General features: G+C 30.5%; 6 protein-coding genes across 6 annotated transcripts; 4 read left to right on the plus strand and 2 right to left on the minus strand.

The window, feature by feature from the left end:
* Positions 1 to 360: 360 nt before the first annotated feature.
* On the minus strand, positions 361 to 2586 carry BX663DRAFT_518798 (uncharacterized protein). The gene is made up of 2 exons (XM_051528906.1): positions 2248 to 2586; positions 361 to 2206 (listed from the first exon to the last, which is right to left on the minus strand). The coding sequence occupies exons 1-2, from the start codon at positions 2552 to 2554 to the stop codon at positions 495 to 497; spliced, it is 2019 nt and encodes a 672-aa protein (XP_051380143.1). The 5' UTR covers positions 2555 to 2586; the 3' UTR covers positions 361 to 494.
* Positions 2587 to 3209: 623 nt separating this feature from the next.
* BX663DRAFT_488639 (uncharacterized protein) lies at positions 3210 to 8206 on the plus strand (the record flags this gene model as incomplete). Its single annotated transcript, XM_051524831.1, has 7 exons — positions 3210 to 3236; positions 3586 to 4553; positions 4767 to 4807; positions 4892 to 5791; positions 5874 to 7451; positions 7573 to 7895; positions 7967 to 8206. The coding sequence occupies 7 exons, from the start codon at positions 3210 to 3212 to the stop codon at positions 8204 to 8206; spliced, it is 4077 nt and encodes a 1358-aa protein (XP_051380144.1).
* A 921-nt stretch (positions 8207 to 9127) lies between these two features.
* On the plus strand, positions 9128 to 11972 carry BX663DRAFT_518803 (Dynamin central region-domain-containing protein). The gene is made up of 8 exons (XM_051528907.1): positions 9128 to 9614; positions 9636 to 9669; positions 9955 to 10098; positions 10125 to 10234; positions 10324 to 10812; positions 10897 to 11118; positions 11203 to 11536; positions 11609 to 11972. Exons 1-8 carry the CDS (start codon positions 9192 to 9194, stop codon positions 11860 to 11862), a joined length of 2010 nt encoding a protein of 669 aa, XP_051380145.1. The 5' UTR covers positions 9128 to 9191; the 3' UTR covers positions 11863 to 11972.
* Positions 11973 to 12079: 107 nt separating this feature from the next.
* Positions 12080 to 13295, plus strand: BX663DRAFT_518805 (porphobilinogen deaminase). The gene is made up of 3 exons (XM_051528908.1): positions 12080 to 12213; positions 12249 to 12568; positions 12642 to 13295. Exons 1-3 carry the CDS (start codon positions 12102 to 12104, stop codon positions 13167 to 13169), a joined length of 960 nt encoding a protein of 319 aa, XP_051380146.1. The 5' UTR covers positions 12080 to 12101; the 3' UTR covers positions 13170 to 13295.
* Positions 13296 to 13542: 247 nt separating this feature from the next.
* On the plus strand, positions 13543 to 15887 carry BX663DRAFT_518809 (Alpha/Beta hydrolase protein; the record flags this gene model as incomplete). The annotated part of the gene is made up of 11 exons (XM_051528909.1): positions 13543 to 13549; positions 13632 to 13698; positions 13765 to 13838; positions 13912 to 13995; positions 14068 to 14090; positions 14167 to 14807; positions 14923 to 15098; positions 15287 to 15394; positions 15462 to 15588; positions 15684 to 15795; positions 15819 to 15887. 11 exons carry the CDS (start codon positions 13543 to 13545, stop codon positions 15846 to 15848), a joined length of 1449 nt encoding a protein of 482 aa, XP_051380147.1. The 3' UTR covers positions 15849 to 15887.
* Positions 15888 to 16834: 947 nt separating this feature from the next.
* On the minus strand, positions 16835 to 18397 carry BX663DRAFT_488644 (uncharacterized protein; the record flags this gene model as incomplete). The annotated part of the gene is made up of 5 exons (XM_051524832.1): positions 16835 to 17309; positions 17384 to 17640; positions 17731 to 17821; positions 17875 to 18196; positions 18268 to 18397. The coding sequence occupies 5 exons, from the start codon at positions 18395 to 18397 to the stop codon at positions 16835 to 16837; spliced, it is 1275 nt and encodes a 424-aa protein (XP_051380148.1).
* Positions 18398 to 19433: the final 1036 nt, after the last annotated feature.

Consider the following 19433-nt stretch of genomic DNA (forward strand, 5'->3'; position numbering starts at 1 on the left):
TTAACCAATAAGCTTATTTTAGCTTGATTTTGCTGTAATGCCCTAATCAGTCCTAAAAAAAAAAAAAAAAAGAAATCATCAAAGTGCTTAAAATCTTTTTAAGATAAGGTTAGAGACCGCTTGAGTAATCGTCAACTTTTAGTTAAGGAAAAAAAAGAAGGGTTAATTTAATCGATAATACTTAAGGTTCTTCTATAGTAAATTCCAATTGTAGGTGACAGGTGTGTGCATAAAAAAGGTCGATAGAATGTGAACAAGTGAAATCAATGAAGGGTATACAACTGCGTTCAGGATAAAGAAATAGATCATTCATGAACAGAGAACTAGTGTTATGAAAATATTCTATTTTATTATAGTCTGGCTATAGACTTTCATTATTATTTTTTTTATTGTGTATATAAAGAAAGCAATATTGCATTTTATATCATTTAAAGAAGAAGGACATGCGCATTAGTTAAACAGGATAATGATTCTTTCAATTGACAAGTGGTATATTATGTAAAATAAATAGTATTTTTTTTCGGGCTATCTTTAAGTTCACCAACATCAACGCAAAAGGCTTTTAATTCTAGGCATTTAATATGAAACCATGTCGTTGTTTTGGGATCATTTATTTTTAAAGATTCTTCAAAGTCTTTATCATTTATACTGGTTGCTTGCGGTAATGAAAAATCACTAAAATAGTAGGCTGATTCTCTCTTATCATTTGTCATAGTTTCCAATTTCAAATAATATTTAATTCTTTCGTTGTGAGTAGTGGTGGTGGTGGCTTGATAGGGATGTGTAACGATGCCCTCTCGTTTCCAGTATTTAATATACTCAATCGTACCAACAGATGTACTGGCCAAGTTAATCAAGATAACCATCTTGGCTTTCCTACTATTGTTATTATTGTTAATAAAGCAACAATCAATAGTCAAATAACTAAGCTTGAGTAAAGATGATGATAAGATTTGAAAAAATGTACTATTGATCATACAGGAACGAATTGTCAAGTTATGAAGGTGAAGTGGCGGTAAGAGGAAATCGTCAAGATAAACTTCTGCTCCTCTTTCAATAATAAGTGTGTTCAAGTTTGGGCATTGGATTAAAGTATGTTGAAGGAGAGTTTTAAAGTCGGCATGATGCTCCCATTCGCTTATATTTTTTAATGTAAGGTGTGATAGTAAAGGACCTACACAGTCAAGTAGCTCCTTATGCGGAATTGTTTCGTTTTGATAATCATCTACAGATGAAGATTGACTATTCTCAGAACCTGTTTGAAATATATCTTCTATGGATTTCGAAGGAGGATACAGTAAACTAATCTTTTTTGTTTGATGACCATGGTTGGTGATGTCATCCTCTGGCCCGTAGGGGCTAAAGGCATTAAGGATTCGAAGACAAGGAGATTTTCGCAATTCAAATATGTCGTAACTAATTTCGAAATTCCCCATAAATAGAGGCTTATTATTAATGTAAACAGCTGCGAGTTTAAAAAATGCGTATAAAACGTCTTTTGCATCCCAAGCATGATGAAATTCATAATAATGTCTGGGAATATTCGTTACATAATGAATCCATTTAGCCTTTATATCAATACATTGAGATGTCCTTTCATTATCAGTAAAACAAAAATCTTTACGGTATAATAGTTGTAACCCAGGGAATTTGTACATAAAATACTCAAAAAATGAACATGTTGTTTGAAAAGCATTGCATATAAAAGCCTTCAAATTGGGTCGTGGTCTACATAATGCCTTATTTATGGGTGAGTTGTCTAATTTTTGTTGCTGTCTAACCTCTTCTTTTGTTGGATCTATCCACATCAAGTGATCTACATCTGATTTAAGTTCAAGGAATTCAAGACTTGGATAACGTTCAACAAAATAGTCAAAATCAAGAGGTGACATCATCTCCCATTCACTTAATCTCAATATTCTGACTAATGGAAATTGAACATCTGAACGATATGCTGCTTGAATACAATTTCTTCCTCGTCCTTCATATCTACTATTTACTCTTTTCATTCGACATCCAAGCGTATTAATTTCCCGCATCTGTTCTCTTAATTCAAGTATTGTTTGATTATAGGCTACAAATCCTTTGTGTGATTTGCAAGTTGGTATTTTACCCAACTGTGAAAAGTGACCTTGTCTTGTCTTTGCTAAGATAGCTTGTTCATAGAATGATACACTGGGTGCAGTACATTGAAGTAAAATACCCCCTCAATATTATAAACAAGTGAAATTTCTTTGACATTAACACAAAGCTTGGCAATTGAATTATAACAGTCTCGAAATTGAAATGATTTGACAAGAGTTTCATAATTGTAAAGAGTTAGTTTTTTGGCAAGAGATCCAAGGTTTTTGTGTATAGAATAACGAATGGTTTGGACGTAATCGAGAAGAGCAATTTCATCTTTTATATGGATGTCTGTGTAAAGTAGATGCTGCGCGGGGTTACTCCAATTTTTAGAGACAAGTTGGCATTGTAGCAAGTCCGCTGGTTTAGATGTATCGGTCAGTAAGAATTCAAAGGTGGTGATCAATACTTCAAAAGGCAATGCTGACATAATAAAGCAATAAGATAAGGAAAATAAGAATGATATTTATGATGGAAATCCAAATGTTATATAGTTTGCTAAAATGATATGATTGGATATTGCACATAAAATGCATTTGCATACATGTGTATATAAAGCTTTTTTTTTTTAAGTACAGCAATATAACGGAATATCATTCTAATTCATCTACAGTGAGGATAAGTATTCCAAAGAATAAGACTTTTGTAGGAAAGAGTCTATTATTATACCACTTATTCTTTTATAAGGCATAGTATTTTCATTTATTTAGTTTGATAGCTTTTCTACAATTTTAAGAATATAATACACAAGAAAAGAAGAGGCATATAATATACAAAATTTTGATAGATACTGTAGTTATTTTTCTCCTAGCTCAGATTTCCCTTTACTGGGAACGTCAAAAACAGATCTCTTACTATTTTTTGCTCATTTCTTATTACTTTATATAATAAATAGAAATAGGAACGTTTTATTGATTACTTTTGCTTACCTGATTTATTGCCTTTTTTTATATGTAAAATATGCATATTTAGAAACAATATGAGAATAGAAAGTAGGTATACGATATGACATGTCGGAAGCTTTATACATATATAAATCTGATGATGACTAAATATATATTATATAAAATGTCAGGACTGTATTCATGCGTATAAGTGAAGCTTTATTTCATGTATGTAGCAATATATACAATAAAGAGTTTTAGTATGAGGCTTATAACATTTATATATATTGTAACTTGTTAAAGAATTCAAGTTCTATTATAGACATATGTGCTTGTAATTAACAGCTTAAAGATTAGTTATTTAATAGATTTATTTCACAAACTCGTACATAGAGGCATATATTGAATAAGATTTGAATTTGACATAAAGTCTTTACATTAAAGGAACTTTATTTTTTTTTTTTTTTTTTTTTTTTTTTTTTTTTTTTTTTTTTTTTTTATTTCACGCTTACTTGTTGAAAAAAAAAAAAAAGATTTTTTTTTTTATATTAATATACACATATTTTTTATTTTTTAGGACTTTAATCCATTTGGAGACATGACATCAGAAAAGGATACCACTGTAAGCCATATTCGGCATAACTATTTTTCTCCTTCAACGTTGGAAAAAAGTAAATTGGCAACTAGTAGAAATGATAAGAATATAGATCGTGATGATCAACACAATGTCATTCAGCTTTCAAAGAATAATAATAAGGATAAAAGAAAGAACTATAACTTATTACCGACTATAACAAATATGACTCCTATCGAAAGAGAGCAAAATTCTAAAGGATTATTAAGCACTTCTCAAATTAGAGTTCCAAATAAAGAAAATAAGTCTGCATCTAATGATGAGGAGGAGGAGGATCTAATTGTCGATTCTGTAGATTACTTTGCAGAATCCAATCCAATTATTAACAATAATGGCAATAATAATAATTACAAAGAAGGTACGGATAGTACAAATGCATTGGTTATTATCGATAATGATATAAATCAATCTATCGCTGATAATAATCATTCATTTTCGTTGACACTTTTTGATAAACGGCAACAGCGATTATCATCTAATCTAGATTTATCCTCTCAAATAGTCGATTATCAAAATGATTTGGACTCTAGTAATTTTTATAAAAAAGAAAGAACAGCTTCATCTAAAGTTAGTGACTCCAGGAAGAGGTTATATAACGAAATAAGTCAAACTGGAGATCATTTATTTGTTTCAGAGAGCACAGTCAAAAGAAAAACTAATAAGGATAAACAGCAGCAACAACAAATAGTAGAGAGTGTATCATCTTCTACAGATGCATCAAATCATGAATTAATAAAGATTACCTCAGATATATTAAAGAATACTGTAGAAGTTGATAATAATAAATGGAAGTTGGAAGAATCAAGTTTAGTTGCAGACCATATTATTGAACCTGGCATTGATTTAATAACGGATGAGAAATCAATATTTGACGAAGTTTTGGGACAAGAATCTTCATTAAGAATATGGTGGTATGATGCCTATGAAAAAGACAATCAAAGCCTGCTTTATTTGTTTGGAAAGGTAGCCACTGAAAAAAAAAAAAAAAAAAAAAAAGAAAAGAAAGAAAAGAAAGTATTCAAATAGCTTTACTCATTTTTTTTTTTTTGTATAAACAATTGAAGGCTTTTGTTCCGTCTAGAAATAAATATGAAAGTTGTTGTGTTTCAATTCAAAATGTAAAGCAAGAGCTCTATTTCTTGCCTCGTCCTTTTATCTAATATGGGTAAAGAGAAATAAAACAAAGCCAAAAAAAAAAAAAAAATTCATTGAATATACATACATGTACTAATTATTTACTACTACATAGCATATGGTATTTCAAAAAATATGCCTGTAACTTTAGATGATGTTTGCATAGAAATAAAACAAATATTAACTAAAGAATTAAATATCAGTGACAGTAATGATTATCATATAGAAATATGTCGACGTAAATATGCAGGATATTTATCAGATATTCCTGAGGGAGAAACTAGTTTTATCAAGTTGACTATAAACTATAATCAAGATCGTGGATACTTTCAGAGATTGACATATGGTAAAACCTTTAGTCGTATTTTTGGTGCTGATGTTGATCTCATGCAGCTTTTCATTTTAAGATATAAAATTATGGGCCCTTGCTGGCTTGAATTTAAGAATGTTACTTTAAATCAAAAACCGAATTCTTGGTGCCGTATCAATGTGATAACAAATGATTCTATACAAAAGGACTCTTGTATCGTCATAGTCGATCAAAATATCACTCCACCTCCATTAACCATGATATTCCTTCAATTGCATACAAAGATGAATTTTATTACAAACAAATATGAAGTGGTCGCCATTAGTATGCTTACAAAAGAAAACATGGATATTGACAATAAAAAGGCCATGACTCAAGCAGCAAAGACAGGAAGTCGTATGACATTTATCAAAAAACCTTATTTCGCTAATCATGATGATTATACTGTGTTAAACCAAGCTTTAATGAAAGAAAGAAATGTAAAGAATCATGTAGTGTTAATTCAGAATACGGAAAGGGATATGATTGAAGTGTTGTTATCAATGATAGATGCGATTGATCCTGATATTATAGTAGGTCATGATTTTACTCACTTTATGCTAGATATCCTCTTGCAGCGTATGAAAAGCCTAAAGATTCAAAACTGGCATAGATTAGGTAGAATTAAATTTAGTAAATTCCCAAAACTCCAGACTAGTCCAGGAGGTACGGAGTTATCTACATATAAAGAAGCATTAGTTATGTCAGGAAGATTAGTTTGCGATATTCTTGCCTCTTCGCAAATTAGTGAAAAGCAGATCATATGATTTGACTGAACTAGCTCGTGCACTGTTAGATTTGCCTCGTAGTGATAGTTGTACCAGAATGATACGTACCGTTGATGACGTTTTGGAAGTTGTTCATCATTGCTCCTATGATGCTTATTTATCATTTGCATTAATGGTTAAACTTCAGATATTACCATTAACAAAGTGTTTAACAAATTTATCCGGCAATCTTTGGTCGCATACAATGTATGGTGCTCGATTAGAGAGAGTGGAATATTTACTTTTTCATACATTCTATGAACGAGGCTATATTTGCCCGAATAAAGTTGAATACAACGATGGGCATGCATCATATAATTTGAATGACAGCTGGGATATCTTTAATAATGATCGTGAATCTGCTGAAAACTTGTTATCTTATGAAGGTGGCCTAGTTCTAGATCCTGTAGTTGGCCTGTATGACGATTATGTATTATTATTAGATTTTAATAGTTTATATCCATCTATTATTCAAGAATATAATGTTTGTTTTACTACTATTTTACGTCAGCAAGTACACCAAAATGAACAAGATATTTCATCAGATCTCTCAATGCCTCCTGGTATTTTACCTGAATTAGTGAAGAGAGTCGTTAAAGAAAGGAAAAGTATCAAGTCTAGAATGAAAATGACGGGTATCTCTGAAGAACTCAAGTCTCAATTGAATATTCAGCAAATGGCATACAAATTGACAGCCAATAGTATGTATGGTTGTTTAGGATCTACCTATTCCCGTTTTTATGCCAAGCCCTTAGCAGCATTTATTACTCGAATGGGTCGCACCATTTTAAGATCTACAGTTGATCTTGCACGTGAATTAGGCTTGGATGTCATCTATGGAGATACAGATTCGGTTATGATAAATACAAAGACACATAATATAAGCAAAGCGAAACAACTTGGACATTTGCTTAAAGAACATGTGAATCGTCGCTACAGATCATTAGAATTAGAAATGGATGGCGTATTTCGACGAACGCTTCTGTTGAGAAAGAAAAAATATGCTGCTTTATCGATTATGTATAGCAAAAATGATGTTTTACAGGCAAAAATTGAAGTAAAAGGTCTTGAAATGGTTCGACGTGATTGGTGTCAATTATCACATCGTGTATCTAGCCAAATATTGATGTATATCCTTACCTTTGGTTTAAACACAACTACTGGGAGACATGAATTCCCCTCAATTGCGCAAGCTATTTATAACAAGTTGACAGAGGTTGCGTCTACCATCAAACAAGTCCATTTAAATGATTTAATTATTCTACAGCAATTGACAAAGAACTTGAAAGAATATGAAAATAATTTAATGCATGTTATGGTTGCTAAGGATATGCAAAAGAGTTGGATAAATGTTAAAAGGGGCGATGTGATCCCCTATGTGGTTTGTAAAGATGATAAATGTAGCTTACCGTGTATACCCTCGCATATACATAAAACAAAAGCAGAGATTGATTATGTCTGGTATCTCTGTAAACAGATATTACCTCCTGTGCTAAAAATATGTGGCCCAATTGAAAGTATTGAAGAAGAAGAATTAAAATCATGTTTAGGTATTGATCGTAAGATGTTTAAAAGATCAAATAGAAAAAGTAAAGCAAATGAAGACAGTGATGAAGAAAATCCAGAATTTGTTATTGAAGAATGGGATAACAATAATAATACAATCTACTTTAATATCAGCAGAAGATAATATAGAATGCGTTTTAGACATATATTGCTCACATTGTAGTCATAAAGGCCAATATAATGAATTTCTTTGCATCTTAAATGAAAAGAACTCTGCATATTATGGTTTTCAATGTATACAATGCAGTCATGTATTAACAGCTAATAATATCATTAATCAACTCATACTTGCTATTCGATCTCATATCAACAGGTATTATTCTTCACCTCTTCTATGTTCTGAGCAACTTTGTAGTAGATTATATCCTCCAGGTCAATCATTAAGTGTTGATGTAAAGTGCCCATTTATCGGCTGTGGTGGACGCCTTGTTCGTGAGGTACAATGTTTAAAAATAAAAAAAAAAAAGGAAAATAATATGCTTACTTTATATTATTATATCTTTTTTAGTTTAATGAATCGAAATTATATAGAAATATCTGTTACTTCTCAGACCTATTTGATTTTCAAAAAGTGAAAGAGGAATATCAAAGGAAGCATATTAATAGGATCCATTCAAATGAGCCTCATTATATACCTCTAGAAGATATAGAAATGCATCCAATGTATATTAACATCAAGAAGGAAGTCGACCAATATATATCAATGTCTGCATACAATTATACGAATTTAAAAGATTTTTCATTTTAATACTGTTTAGTATCTTTATTTATTTATTTATTTATCTATTTTCAAGTAAAAAATTAAACTGAAAAAGGTTTGTGTATAATACGGAATATTTTGAGTCATAAATTTTATTTATATTAGCAATTACATAATACCAGCAGCACAATAACAAATCAATTTGATTTCTCCAAGTCTATTAAAAGAATAAGTTTTATGAGTCATCATTTATTTTAAAATTGTTATATCTATATTCTTTACGTTGTCTTCAAAGTCAAAAGTGCATATTATTAATAATTATATTAAATGATTCTTAGTAAGAGTTTGCTTGCATATAACATGTATATTTTTAATTTAATCTTTTTTCTTAAAAAAAATATATATATTCATATTATACTCGAATTATATACAAATATATTACCCTGTGAAACTAAATTTACACCTTTTGACACTACACATAGAGATTTCATTTAATTCTTGTACCAAGAAGTGCAAATTAGCAAGTGGAAAGGTGTACCTCAAAGTTATTTAATTAGATTATAAAAATAAACAGTACAGGTTTGATCTACCCCCTAATATCTTTAATACTACGCATGTATGAATAGTCATATTAATGTGAATTAATTTAAAGTAGAGACATATAACATTCACTTTGATAATATATATATATTTATTTTATGCAAAAATGGTAATTATTCACACTTTTCATTTGTAAATAAAATATATTACACTTGAGCGTGAAATGATTGTTAATATTATATGTATATAGTCTTTAAATGGAATATGTAATAGGACCCTTATTTAGTATCCACTGAATTAAAAAAAAATTAAGGTTGCCATGGTTCGTTTCCATGATGACAACAATAGCCGTTATTGATATATTTTTCTTTTTTTTTTTTTTCGGACCCCCGCTTTTTAATTTAATAATTTATTATAAAACTATATTTTTTTTTTTTTTCATTCTCCTTTTTATTTGTCCGTTTTTAATAGTTTAATAGATTATATTTTACAAATGGACAACTTGATCGAGTTAACCAACAAACTCCAAACTGTAGTTTCCTCGATTGGTGCCGATAACACTTTAGATTTACCTTTGATTGCAGTTGTAGGTTCACAATCATCTGGTAAATCATCTGTATTAGAGACATTAGTTCAACGTGATTTCCTGCCTCGTGGAAGTGGTATAGTCACTCGTCGACCACTTGTTTTACAACTTGTTACTTTACCATCATCACAACAACAAGAGTATGGGGAGTTTTTGCATGTCAAAGAAAAAAAGTTTTTTGATTTTGATGAAATTCGTCAAGAAATTGAACGCGAAACCAATCGTTTAGCTGGAAGTAATAAAGGGATATCACGCATGCCTATTCATTTGCGCATTTATTCTCCTAAAGTACTTAATTTGACTTTGGTCGATCTTCCTGGTTTAACCAAGGTAATGTATAAAGTTTGAAAGAGAGAGGAAAAAAAAAAAGTGAAACTAACCTTGAGTAATTTGTATTTAGATCCCCATAGGTAAATAAATAAAACTTTCAAACATTATAAAATTTAATATAAATGTTATATTTATTGTAGGTGATCAACCCAATGATATTGAAAAACAAATTCGTAGTCTAGTCATGGACTTTATTTCAAATCCGAATAGGTAACATTAAAACCATTCACTTGAAAAAAATAAATAAATAAATAAACTAATGTGAATGTCTTTATAGTATTATTTTGGCAGTAACACCTGCTAATTCCGATTTGGTTAATTCAGATTAGTTTGAAAATAGCAAGACAAGTAGATCCTGAAGGCAAAAGAACAATTGGTGTATTGACAAAACTTGATTTAATGGATGCAGGCACAAATGCTTTAGATATTTTGTCAGGCCGATCTTATCCCTTAAAATTAGGATTTATAGGCGTAGTAAATCGAAGTCAACAAGATATTTTAACGAACAAGCCTATTCAGTTGCACTTGAGGCTGAAAATCAATTCTTCCAACAACACCCTGCATATCGAAGTGTAGCTTCACGTTGTGGTACTCAGTATCTTAGTAAACAATTAAATACGGTATTTTATTTATTTATTTATTTTTTTCCATCTATTCAACAAGATTCAAATATAAATTTTGTTTAATTTTTTTTTTAAAAAAAAAATAGATTTTACTTTCACATATTAAAGAGAAATTACCTGAACTAAGAACGAAACTAGGTACTTTGATCAGTCAAACACAATTAGAACTAAATCAATATGGAGAGCCATCACGAACGACAGAACCATTTCATCGAGGCTCACTTATTCTTCGACTCTTAACCAAATTTTCTAATGATTTTATCGCTGCCATTGATGGTACATCTTCAGAAATGTCCACTAAAGAATTGTGTGGTGGCGCACGTATTTATTATATCTTTAATAATGTCTTTGGACAGGCATTAGATGCGATACCCGCTTGTTCAAACTTAACCAATCATGATATTCGTACTGCTATTCGTAACTCAACAGGTCCTCGTCCTTCATTATTTGTACCTGAATTGGCTTTTGATCTGTTGGTTAGGCCTCAAATTAAATTATTGGAAACACCTAGTTTGAGATGTGTAGAATTAGTTTATGAAGAACTTATGAAAGTGTGTCATAATTCAGATACAAAGGTAAAAATTGAAATAATATATATTATTTTCAATTGACATAAAATTAACCAGCTATTTTTATTCTATTTTATTTTATTTTTTCAGGAACTATTGAGATACCCACGACTTCATCAAAGACTAATTGAAGTTGTTTCAGAATTATTAAGAGAAAGACTTGGACCCACATCGAGTTATATTGAAAGTTTAATTGCAATTGAAAGGGCTTATATTAATACAAATCATCCTGATTTTTTGGGAGCTGCTGGAGCTATGGCTAATTTAGAATCAGAATCAAAAAAGAAAAAAAAGATAGAATCGAAAAGAAAGGTAGTTGAATATAGTAATAGTAATAGTAATAGTAGTAGAAGTAGTAATAGGTATATACATATACATATATATTATTGTTATTAGAATCACTTATCAATGGATACTAAATCAGCAACGGTATTACATAATAATATGAATCATGATAATTTGTCAGTTGCAGATAGTGAGACTGATTCAGTAAGTAATAACAATAAGGAATCATTTTTAAATTATTTCTTTGGTGGAGCTAGTAAAAATGAGAGACCAGCGTTAGGATCACAAGAGATGATGGCTAAAGCACAATATGCTCCACCGCCTATGACTGTTAATACCTTGATGGAAAGTGAAATAATGAAGAAATTAGAACAGACATCCTTAAATGAGGCTCCTTCCCCTAATTCGGTTACAGATAGGGAAGAGTTAGAGATCCATTTAATTCGTATGTATTACAAGTGAGAGAAGGGAAGAGAGACAAAAACGTTGAAATTAACTCTATACTTTGTCTATTCAGGAACGCTGATTACAAGTTATTTTAATATTGTAAGAAAGAATATTCAAGATTTAGTACCAAAGGCAGTTATGCATTTACTTGTGAATTATTCAAGAGAGACAGTACAAAATAGACTTGTAGCAGCACTTTATAAAGAAGAGAACTTTGATGAATTACTACAAGAAGATGATGCAATTGCAACTGAAAGGGAAAAATGTAAAACAATGTTAAATGTCTATAAGCAGGCATTTGAAATAATTAAAAATTCCATGTAACAATTATAAACCAGAATGTTTTTTATTGTAAATGTTATGTTTATATTTAAAAGGGCCGCATGGAAAGTTTTAATTTATATAAAATGCTTCTGTACCTATGACAAAAAAAAAAAAAAAAAAAAAAAAAAAAAAAAAAAAAAAAAAATTGTCAAATAATTTTATTTGTGTAAATACTTATTGTTATATATTTCCTGTTATTTTTTTTTTTCCTTTTTTATTTTTACATTAAATTATAACAAATGGCTGAAACAATAAAAGAAAAAAAGACATATGTCATCGGTTCTCGTAAATCCCAATTAGCACTCGTACAAACCCATATTGTTCGTGATAAACTTCAAACATTATTCCCGAGTATAATTTCAGAATTGAGACAATGTCTACTACAGGGGATAAGATACTTAATCAAGCACTTAGCAAGATTGGTGAAAAGGCCCTTTTTACAAAGGAACTTGAAATTGCTCTTGAAAATAAAACTGTCGATTTTGTTGTTCATAGTCTTAAGGATTTACCAACAGTTTTACCTGAAGGTATGCATTTGGGGGCCATTATGGAACGTGAAAATCCAAATGATGCATTGGTGTTGAATGCTAAATATAAGGGCAAGACATTAAGTACTTTACCTCCCGGTTCTGTTATTGGTACAAGCTCACTTAGACGAGTAGCACAATTGAAAAGAAAGTATCCTCATTTAACATTTACAGATGTGGTAAGCTTTTATTATTTATTTATTTATTTATTTTATTTTATGAATTTATAAAATGCTTATTATTATTATTAAGAGAGGAAATTTAAATACACGATTAGCCAAACTGGATGATGAAAATGGTTCTTTCAGTGGTATTATTTTGGCTGTAGCAGGACTTGTACGTCTTGGACAAGGAGATCGTATATCTCAAGTATTGAGTGCCTCTGACTCTTTACATGCCGTCTCTCAAGGTGCTTTGGGTATTGAATGTCGTAAAGAAGATGATGAAATTCAAAAACTACTCGAGGCTTTAAACCATAATGATACACGTCTTACTTGTTTAGCAGAACGTGCATTGATGCGTACTTTAGAAGGTGGTTGTAGTGTACCTATTGGTGTTAATACTAAATTAGAAAACAATATACTTTGGTTACATGGTTTAGTAGCTAGTTTAGATGGCCAAGTTGTAGTTGAACATAAAGAAGAAATTAGTCTTGAAGGAGTAAATACGAGAGATGAAAGAGAAGTGTTGGCCGAGAAATTAGGACACCAAGTTGCTAATACATTATTGAAAAATGGAGCAGATAAAATTTTAGAAGAATTAGCTCATCGTCATCCTTAAATTAGATCTTATTGTAATTTTAAAATTAAAACTTACTGTTATTATTAATGAACAGGAATAACGCCCTATGATTGGATAGATTTTATTTTATTTTATTTTTTTTTTTTCACTTTTACAAGAAACTATTATAACCGTATATAAAAGATAAAGTACTAATCATTCTATTTCACATATTTGAAAGGTTCAGATAAATAGTAAAATAACAAAAGAGCGTTCTTTTTAAGCATATAAATAATACGTACGCTGAGATCTAATTTGATATTATTGGATGAGTAGCAGTGTTGTAGTAGCATTCGTGCTGCCGTATAAATGAATATAATAAGAACACTTTTTTTTTCACATGCAAAATAATTTCATGTATTCAGTACTTGAAATGCGGGGTAATAAAATAAAGGGAATATATTCCATTTCTTCTGTCCTTTTTTTTTTTTGTTATTTTGTTTCTTCTTTTATCAATGCTAGACCATTTAGTGGGAAAGCCCTCAAGTAATTTTAAACGTATACAAATCTTGTTGACATTTACATTTGGGTAATAGATAAGCATCGATAAATGCTTGGGAATAACTTGCTGATTTTATTTATTTTTTCTATGCAGTTGGTGTCTCGTTTTTTATGGTAAAACGAATAAGCTGCCTCTCTTTATTCAAAAACTAAATAAAAAGCAGGCAAGTTAAAACAGGGCATTAAAAAGTATGCATATATTAATAATACTTGTCTTCATTTATATTCTGGTAAATAATAGGAAAATCACCTTGGAGAGTAGCTTTAGCTTCATGGTTATTAGTTTATTTTTCACAAAATATTTTCTTACTTATTGGTCTGAATGGTAAAATACATTATTTATAATGACTAGTATAAATCTTTATTCATTCTTATTTTTTCTTTTCATATATAAAAGCGCCTGATCCACTTTCAAGATTAGTAAGTTATATATTTATTTATTTATTTATTTAATTCTTATTTTCTCTTTCTCTTTCTCCTTTTTTTTTTATTGTAGTACAAGCGCAGCTTTTATCGTGCTACTTGGATCTTGACAGCCCTTGATGCTGGATTTTTCACGGCAATGTCTTTTAAACCATTATGGGTACGTCATATCCTTTCTATTGTATTTAGTATTTACTACCTTATTTGCGCTGATGCAGCAGAAGAAAAAGTTCGTAAGACTCGCTCCACTATTTCCGTAGAACAAATGCGCATCTCTTGGGAAAAGGTGGCACATAATCCAATCCTTAACTTTATTTCAAGAATAACACGTCCCTCTTTGTCGGTGAAGGATATCATGACAGTGTCAAGGGTAATAGATCAACAAGGTCATCATTTACCTCCTATTGAGGTTCACCGCTATTATGCAGCTCCTAAGGAAACGTTAAAGGATCATGATACTATCTTGGTTCAGTTCCCAGGTGGTGGCTTTGTATCCATGCCACCACCATGTCATGAAGATGCGCTTTCTATATGGGCCAATCATACTGGATTACCTGTCTTTAGTGTGAATTATAAAAAGGCACCTGAATATCCTTATCCATGGCCCATTGATGAATGTTTTGATCTTTATGTAGCTATTGTTCAAAGTAAAGGGAAAGTGCTAGGCCTTTCTGGTAAAAATAATGTGCGTATTATTTTATTAGGGGATTCTGCGTAAAGTATATATATATATCTACTACTTATAACTTGAAATTTTATTGTATTTATATTTATATTTATACATATTATATATATATGTATATATGTATATATGTATATATGTATATAGAGGTGGAAATATTACAGCAGCTGTCACATTGAAAATTATCTCACATAATCAAACATCTCTTAGAAACACTATATCCATTAGTAGCACAATACCACGTTTACCTATTCCTTTGGGACTCATTCTTATCTATCCAGCACTAGACTTTGAAATGTCTTGTTGGATGTCTCCTCTTCATTGTCCCTTATTCGTGCTGAATCTAATACAAATCTTTTTAGATCTGGTCCTTACAATCCCTTTGGCAAACCAAGGATCATCTTAGTCATGTGAGTCCTCTTAGTGTCATTCCTGAGACAGATAAAGCTACACATTGGTGGGAATTAAAGAAAAACCTACTATCCATGATCGTGCGGTAAACGAAATCAAGTGAGCCATAAAGAGGCCTGGGCTTCCTCACGTCTTGCCATGACGAGTCGTATGAGTTTCTTTAATGATCGTATTATTACTCCAGACCTTATGCGTGCTATGGCTATCTGTAAGACATATATATATATATAAGCTGTAACATATTGAGTATTTATTTATTTATATACGTATATCAGTATACTTAGGACCTCATGCATCTCCTGATTTCGATAATGATTATTTGTTATCACCTATTAAGGCACCTGAAGAATTATTAGCTCAATTTCCAAAAACGTTTATGATGTGTGGTGAAAAGATCCTTTAGTCGATGATACTGTCATCTTTGCAGGACGTATTCGACAAGCTAAAACAAAATACATACGATGGATGATATGACGTTCGAGTTCAATTTTTGGAAGCATCAGTCATGCCTTCTTACAAATGATGGCCGTTTTACCAGAGGCACATGAGGCGGCAAGAATGATTGGAGATTGGGTAAAAGAACTTTATCAAGATGACATGCCCTTGGTAGTACAAGATTTGACAAACGAAAGGACATGCTTCATCGTAGAAAACGCAATTAGTTACAGGATTTTTTAAAAGAAGCAAAAAAAAAAAAAAAAAGAAAAAAAAACTCTTTTTTTATTATTATTATTATTATTCATTTATTATTATTTAATCTATCTCCATTTTCATGGATTTATTAGTATTTATGTCTTGTTCAGACAATCTTCTTTTCTGTTGATAATTAAATATGTATTATCGGTTAGTCTTATATAGAGTTTGATAAGAGTAGGTACATCTAAATGTGCCTGAATTTGTTGTGTTAATTGTTGAATTCAAATATACGAGAATTCCAATGTTGAGTAGGATTAGGCGAATATAACGAATTGTGGGTTTTGTAGGCTGATTAGATGGAATATCAATTGTAATAGGTACAATGATAAATGAAGACTGTTGATTATGTAACGGAGGTGATGTAATGAAATATGAAGTGAATTGGGTGCGTCAGCTGTATTGACTTCGATCTTTTGTTTGAGTATCATTGTTTTCTGTTTATTCATTAAGTCAAAAAAAAAAATAAATGGGGGGAGAGTTTAAGATGCTTACCTATAAAATGTCTTGTAATGATATACTTTGAATATTGTTTTCTTCTTTTACACAGCATGTGTTCTTATTAAAGATACTTTTAAACAAGGTATTAAATACTTGTTGTTGACGTAGACATTGAAGAATATTAAATATCTGTACAGGATGTTGAAATGGGATACGTGATACTAATTTTCCACTTGAAGGTAAAAATGACATCCATTTATATATCATTTTGTATGTCTTTTCTTTATCAACGAATGACTACCAAAATTAGTGAGCAAATCAAAATACATTCTTATCCATTTATACATTTTTTTAAAAAAAAAAGGTACCATTTTCCAACTATGATCTGTTAGTAGAGTCGTATTATTTTTGTCTTCTTCTTCATTCAAATCTGATATTAAAATCTCTTCTAACGATAATGTAGATGGAGATTTAGAAGCTGTATTTCTTGTTGCGTCCATATTCAATAGTCCAGTCATATTGAGTAGTTTTGACAAAGTTCATCAGATACGGGTAAAGGAGGGTCTAGGATCATTACAAATCGAATGGGTACAGGCTTTGCTTCAGGATGACTAGGTAAAGGTTTTAAATAATGTAGTTGAGGCATATAAATGGGTGCAGTTGTTTCTGTTACAATTGTGAATTGTTCATTATTGATAGATTCTTCTGTTTCTTCAAATCCAAGCAAGTAAGATGTTCTTGACTGAGTAGGTAAATAATACATGAGTTGGATAGAGTCTTCAAAGGTGATTAATACTCTAGACGCCAATGACAATAAAGGATGACTTTGAGATTTATCAAATAAAGATGTCTTCACTTCTTCCCAATCTATTGACTTTATTTGTTCTTTATTCATCCAATAAGCAATTGAAATCCCAGGATATCCCAAGTGAAAAGTAGGGATACCATGTCCTTCTAACAAAATAACAGATGCATCAGATTCCATTGATCTAAAGGAAAAAAAAAGTTAATGTTAAATAATATATACATATTATATTTTTTTCTTATCGTAGCCTATATTTACATTTCTTGTTGATATATAGTGACAAAGTCATTAAATAAATTCTTTGTGATCAAAAAGAAATCTGTTGGATTATATTTTACATTAAGTTGATCTAAAAGAGCTAAACTACCCAAATTACGTTTAAACAATTCGAATTGACGTTTTTGAAGGTTTTCTGCTAGCATAGCATCTACTCTATCGTCCTTATCATTTTGTAATCCTTCTGATACATAAGTCACTTTAGCTCTTAGGATTCGACCCATATTATCAATATCAATCTATAAAAAAAAAAAAGAGAGAGAGAGAGAGAGAGAGAGAGGGATGAGTAATCATCAAGTTGATTCAGAAACACATATAAATAAACGTACATCAACAACTATAACTGTTCCACCCAATGTGATTGTCGTAATAGGTACATCGGACTCAAATTTTTGTGTTGAATCGATAAAGGTGACTAAACTATACAAACAGATTAGCAGTTAATTTAAATAAAACGTAAACTAACTTTTTACCCCATCGATTGTGCAATTTTCTCTAATCGTTGGGTCTCAATCTTTAATTTTGATTCTTCCTTTTCTCTTATTGAATTATCAAAGTATTCCTTTGTTTGCTTCAAGGTTTCTTTAAAGCGTCGTACAGTACTTTCGAGCATGGCTTGTTCTTTGAGATGTGTAAAATGTTTGCGAAATGCAGGATCAGCACCTGCTCCCATCTTCATGACATCACCTAATACTTCTGTTTCAAATTGTGAGCATACATTACGAATAATGTTAATATGTTGAGCAAATTCTTCACGCGCTTTATCAAGATTAACTTTTCCTAATGCATGAAGCTCTGAAGATGTGTATATAAGTAAATTTTTTTAAAAAAAAAAGTAAATGTACACGTTCCGTATGTGTAAGTACCATTGGGCTTATTTCTTATCTCCTCAGAGGGCTTGTTTTGAAGACAGAACAATTGTTGCTTGAGGTTATGTAAGGAAGATTGAAGCCCAAACACAGCCGAACTAATTGAATTCTGTTGATGCTCTGTCATAATTTACCAAGAAAGGAGAAAAAAAAAAAAAAAAAAAAGGATAGAATAAGTCTAAATTTTTACTTTCGACATATTCGGATTTTTAAAAATATTTGCTTTAAAGAATAATGTAAGTGGTAAAATAAATATCTTCTAAGTTTATTCACTAATAGTATTCAAATATGAAATACCGAGAAAGTATTCCTTTTTTTTGGCTGTTATTGTTAAGGAAAGTCAAAAGGGGGTAATGTAGCTTAGAAATCAAACGCGTTTTATCTAGAAGTATATATCTTCATCTAAAAATTAGACAACGATCCTTGACTTTCTTCTGGAAAGATTTTATAAATGTTGATTTTTCGTAGAGAAAGTCTTTTTGTTACTTTTTAGGATCTATATCCCAAACAAACAAACATTTATAGCCATGACAAGAGATTAAAAGAGTCTTATTAACCAGTATCGAGATAGCTACTAGCGATTATTACTTTTTATCACCTAATAGAGCGAAAGTACGCTAAAAAAAAAAAAAAAAAAAAAAAAAAAAGCAACTAGTCTTTTATAGTTATCGCTACACTAAATCAAGATACAAAGTAATTTTTTTTTTGTATAGAGTGTCTCGTTTTAGATTAAAACACTGTAATGATAAACTTAGTAGAACATACAATCTGTAGCCAAAACATACTTACGGATAATTAAAAATTTATAGATGTTATGTTAAAAAGTTTCTTACCCTGTCACAGTTAAACCAATTAATTTTTAACAATGAAAAGGAGATTATTATGCCTTTATCAAACCATTCTTCTTTTTAATTGGCCACAATTATTATATGTCGCTCCAAACTATAATGAGCCCATTTTTTTTTTTTTTTTTTTTTTTTTTTTTTTTTTTTGTGTGTGGGTGTATGCTTTTTTTTTTTTTATTTTTATTTTATTTTTTTCTTTCATTTAATTCATTTATACATTTATTTTATACATGGCAAATCGTCATCGACAAACACGTAATGCTTCCAACGAGTCTATTTCTGCTTCTACTAATGTAGTAGGTACACACTATAAAGTTG

This window comes from Cokeromyces recurvatus (assembly GCF_025118155.1).
Source record: "Cokeromyces recurvatus strain NRRL 2243 chromosome Unknown BX663scaffold_25, whole genome shotgun sequence".
Lineage (NCBI taxonomy): Eukaryota > Fungi > Mucoromycota > Mucoromycetes > Mucorales > Mucoraceae > Cokeromyces > Cokeromyces recurvatus.

Excerpts from the sequence above, each read along its gene's own strand:
- BX663DRAFT_518798 (XM_051528906.1), bottom strand. The coding sequence starts at position 2,554 with ATGTCAGCATTGCCTTTTGAAGTATTGATCACCACCTTTGAATTCTTA. Across the intron at positions 2,207-2,247 it reads TAATTCAATTGCCAAGCTTT|GGGGTATTTTACTTCAATGT; the intron begins GTGTTAATGTCA and ends TATAATATTGAG.
- BX663DRAFT_518803 (XM_051528907.1), top strand. The coding sequence starts at position 9,192 with ATGGACAACTTGATCGAGTTAACCAACAAACTCCAAACTGTAGTTTCC. Across the intron at positions 9,670-9,954 it reads AAAAGTGAAACTAACCTTGA|CAAGACAAGTAGATCCTGAA; the intron begins GTAATTTGTATT and ends GTTTGAAAATAG. Across the intron at positions 10,813-10,896 it reads GTCATAATTCAGATACAAAG|GAACTATTGAGATACCCACG; the intron begins GTAAAAATTGAA and ends TTATTTTTTCAG.
- BX663DRAFT_518805 (XM_051528908.1), top strand. The coding sequence starts at position 12,102 with ATGGCTGAAACAATAAAAGAAAAAAAGACATATGTCATCGGTTCTCGT. Across the intron at positions 12,214-12,248 it reads ACTTCAAACATTATTCCCGA|GGGATAAGATACTTAATCAA; the intron begins GTATAATTTCAG and ends TGTCTACTACAG. Across the intron at positions 12,569-12,641 it reads ATTTAACATTTACAGATGTG|AGAGGAAATTTAAATACACG; the intron begins GTAAGCTTTTAT and ends ATTATTATTAAG.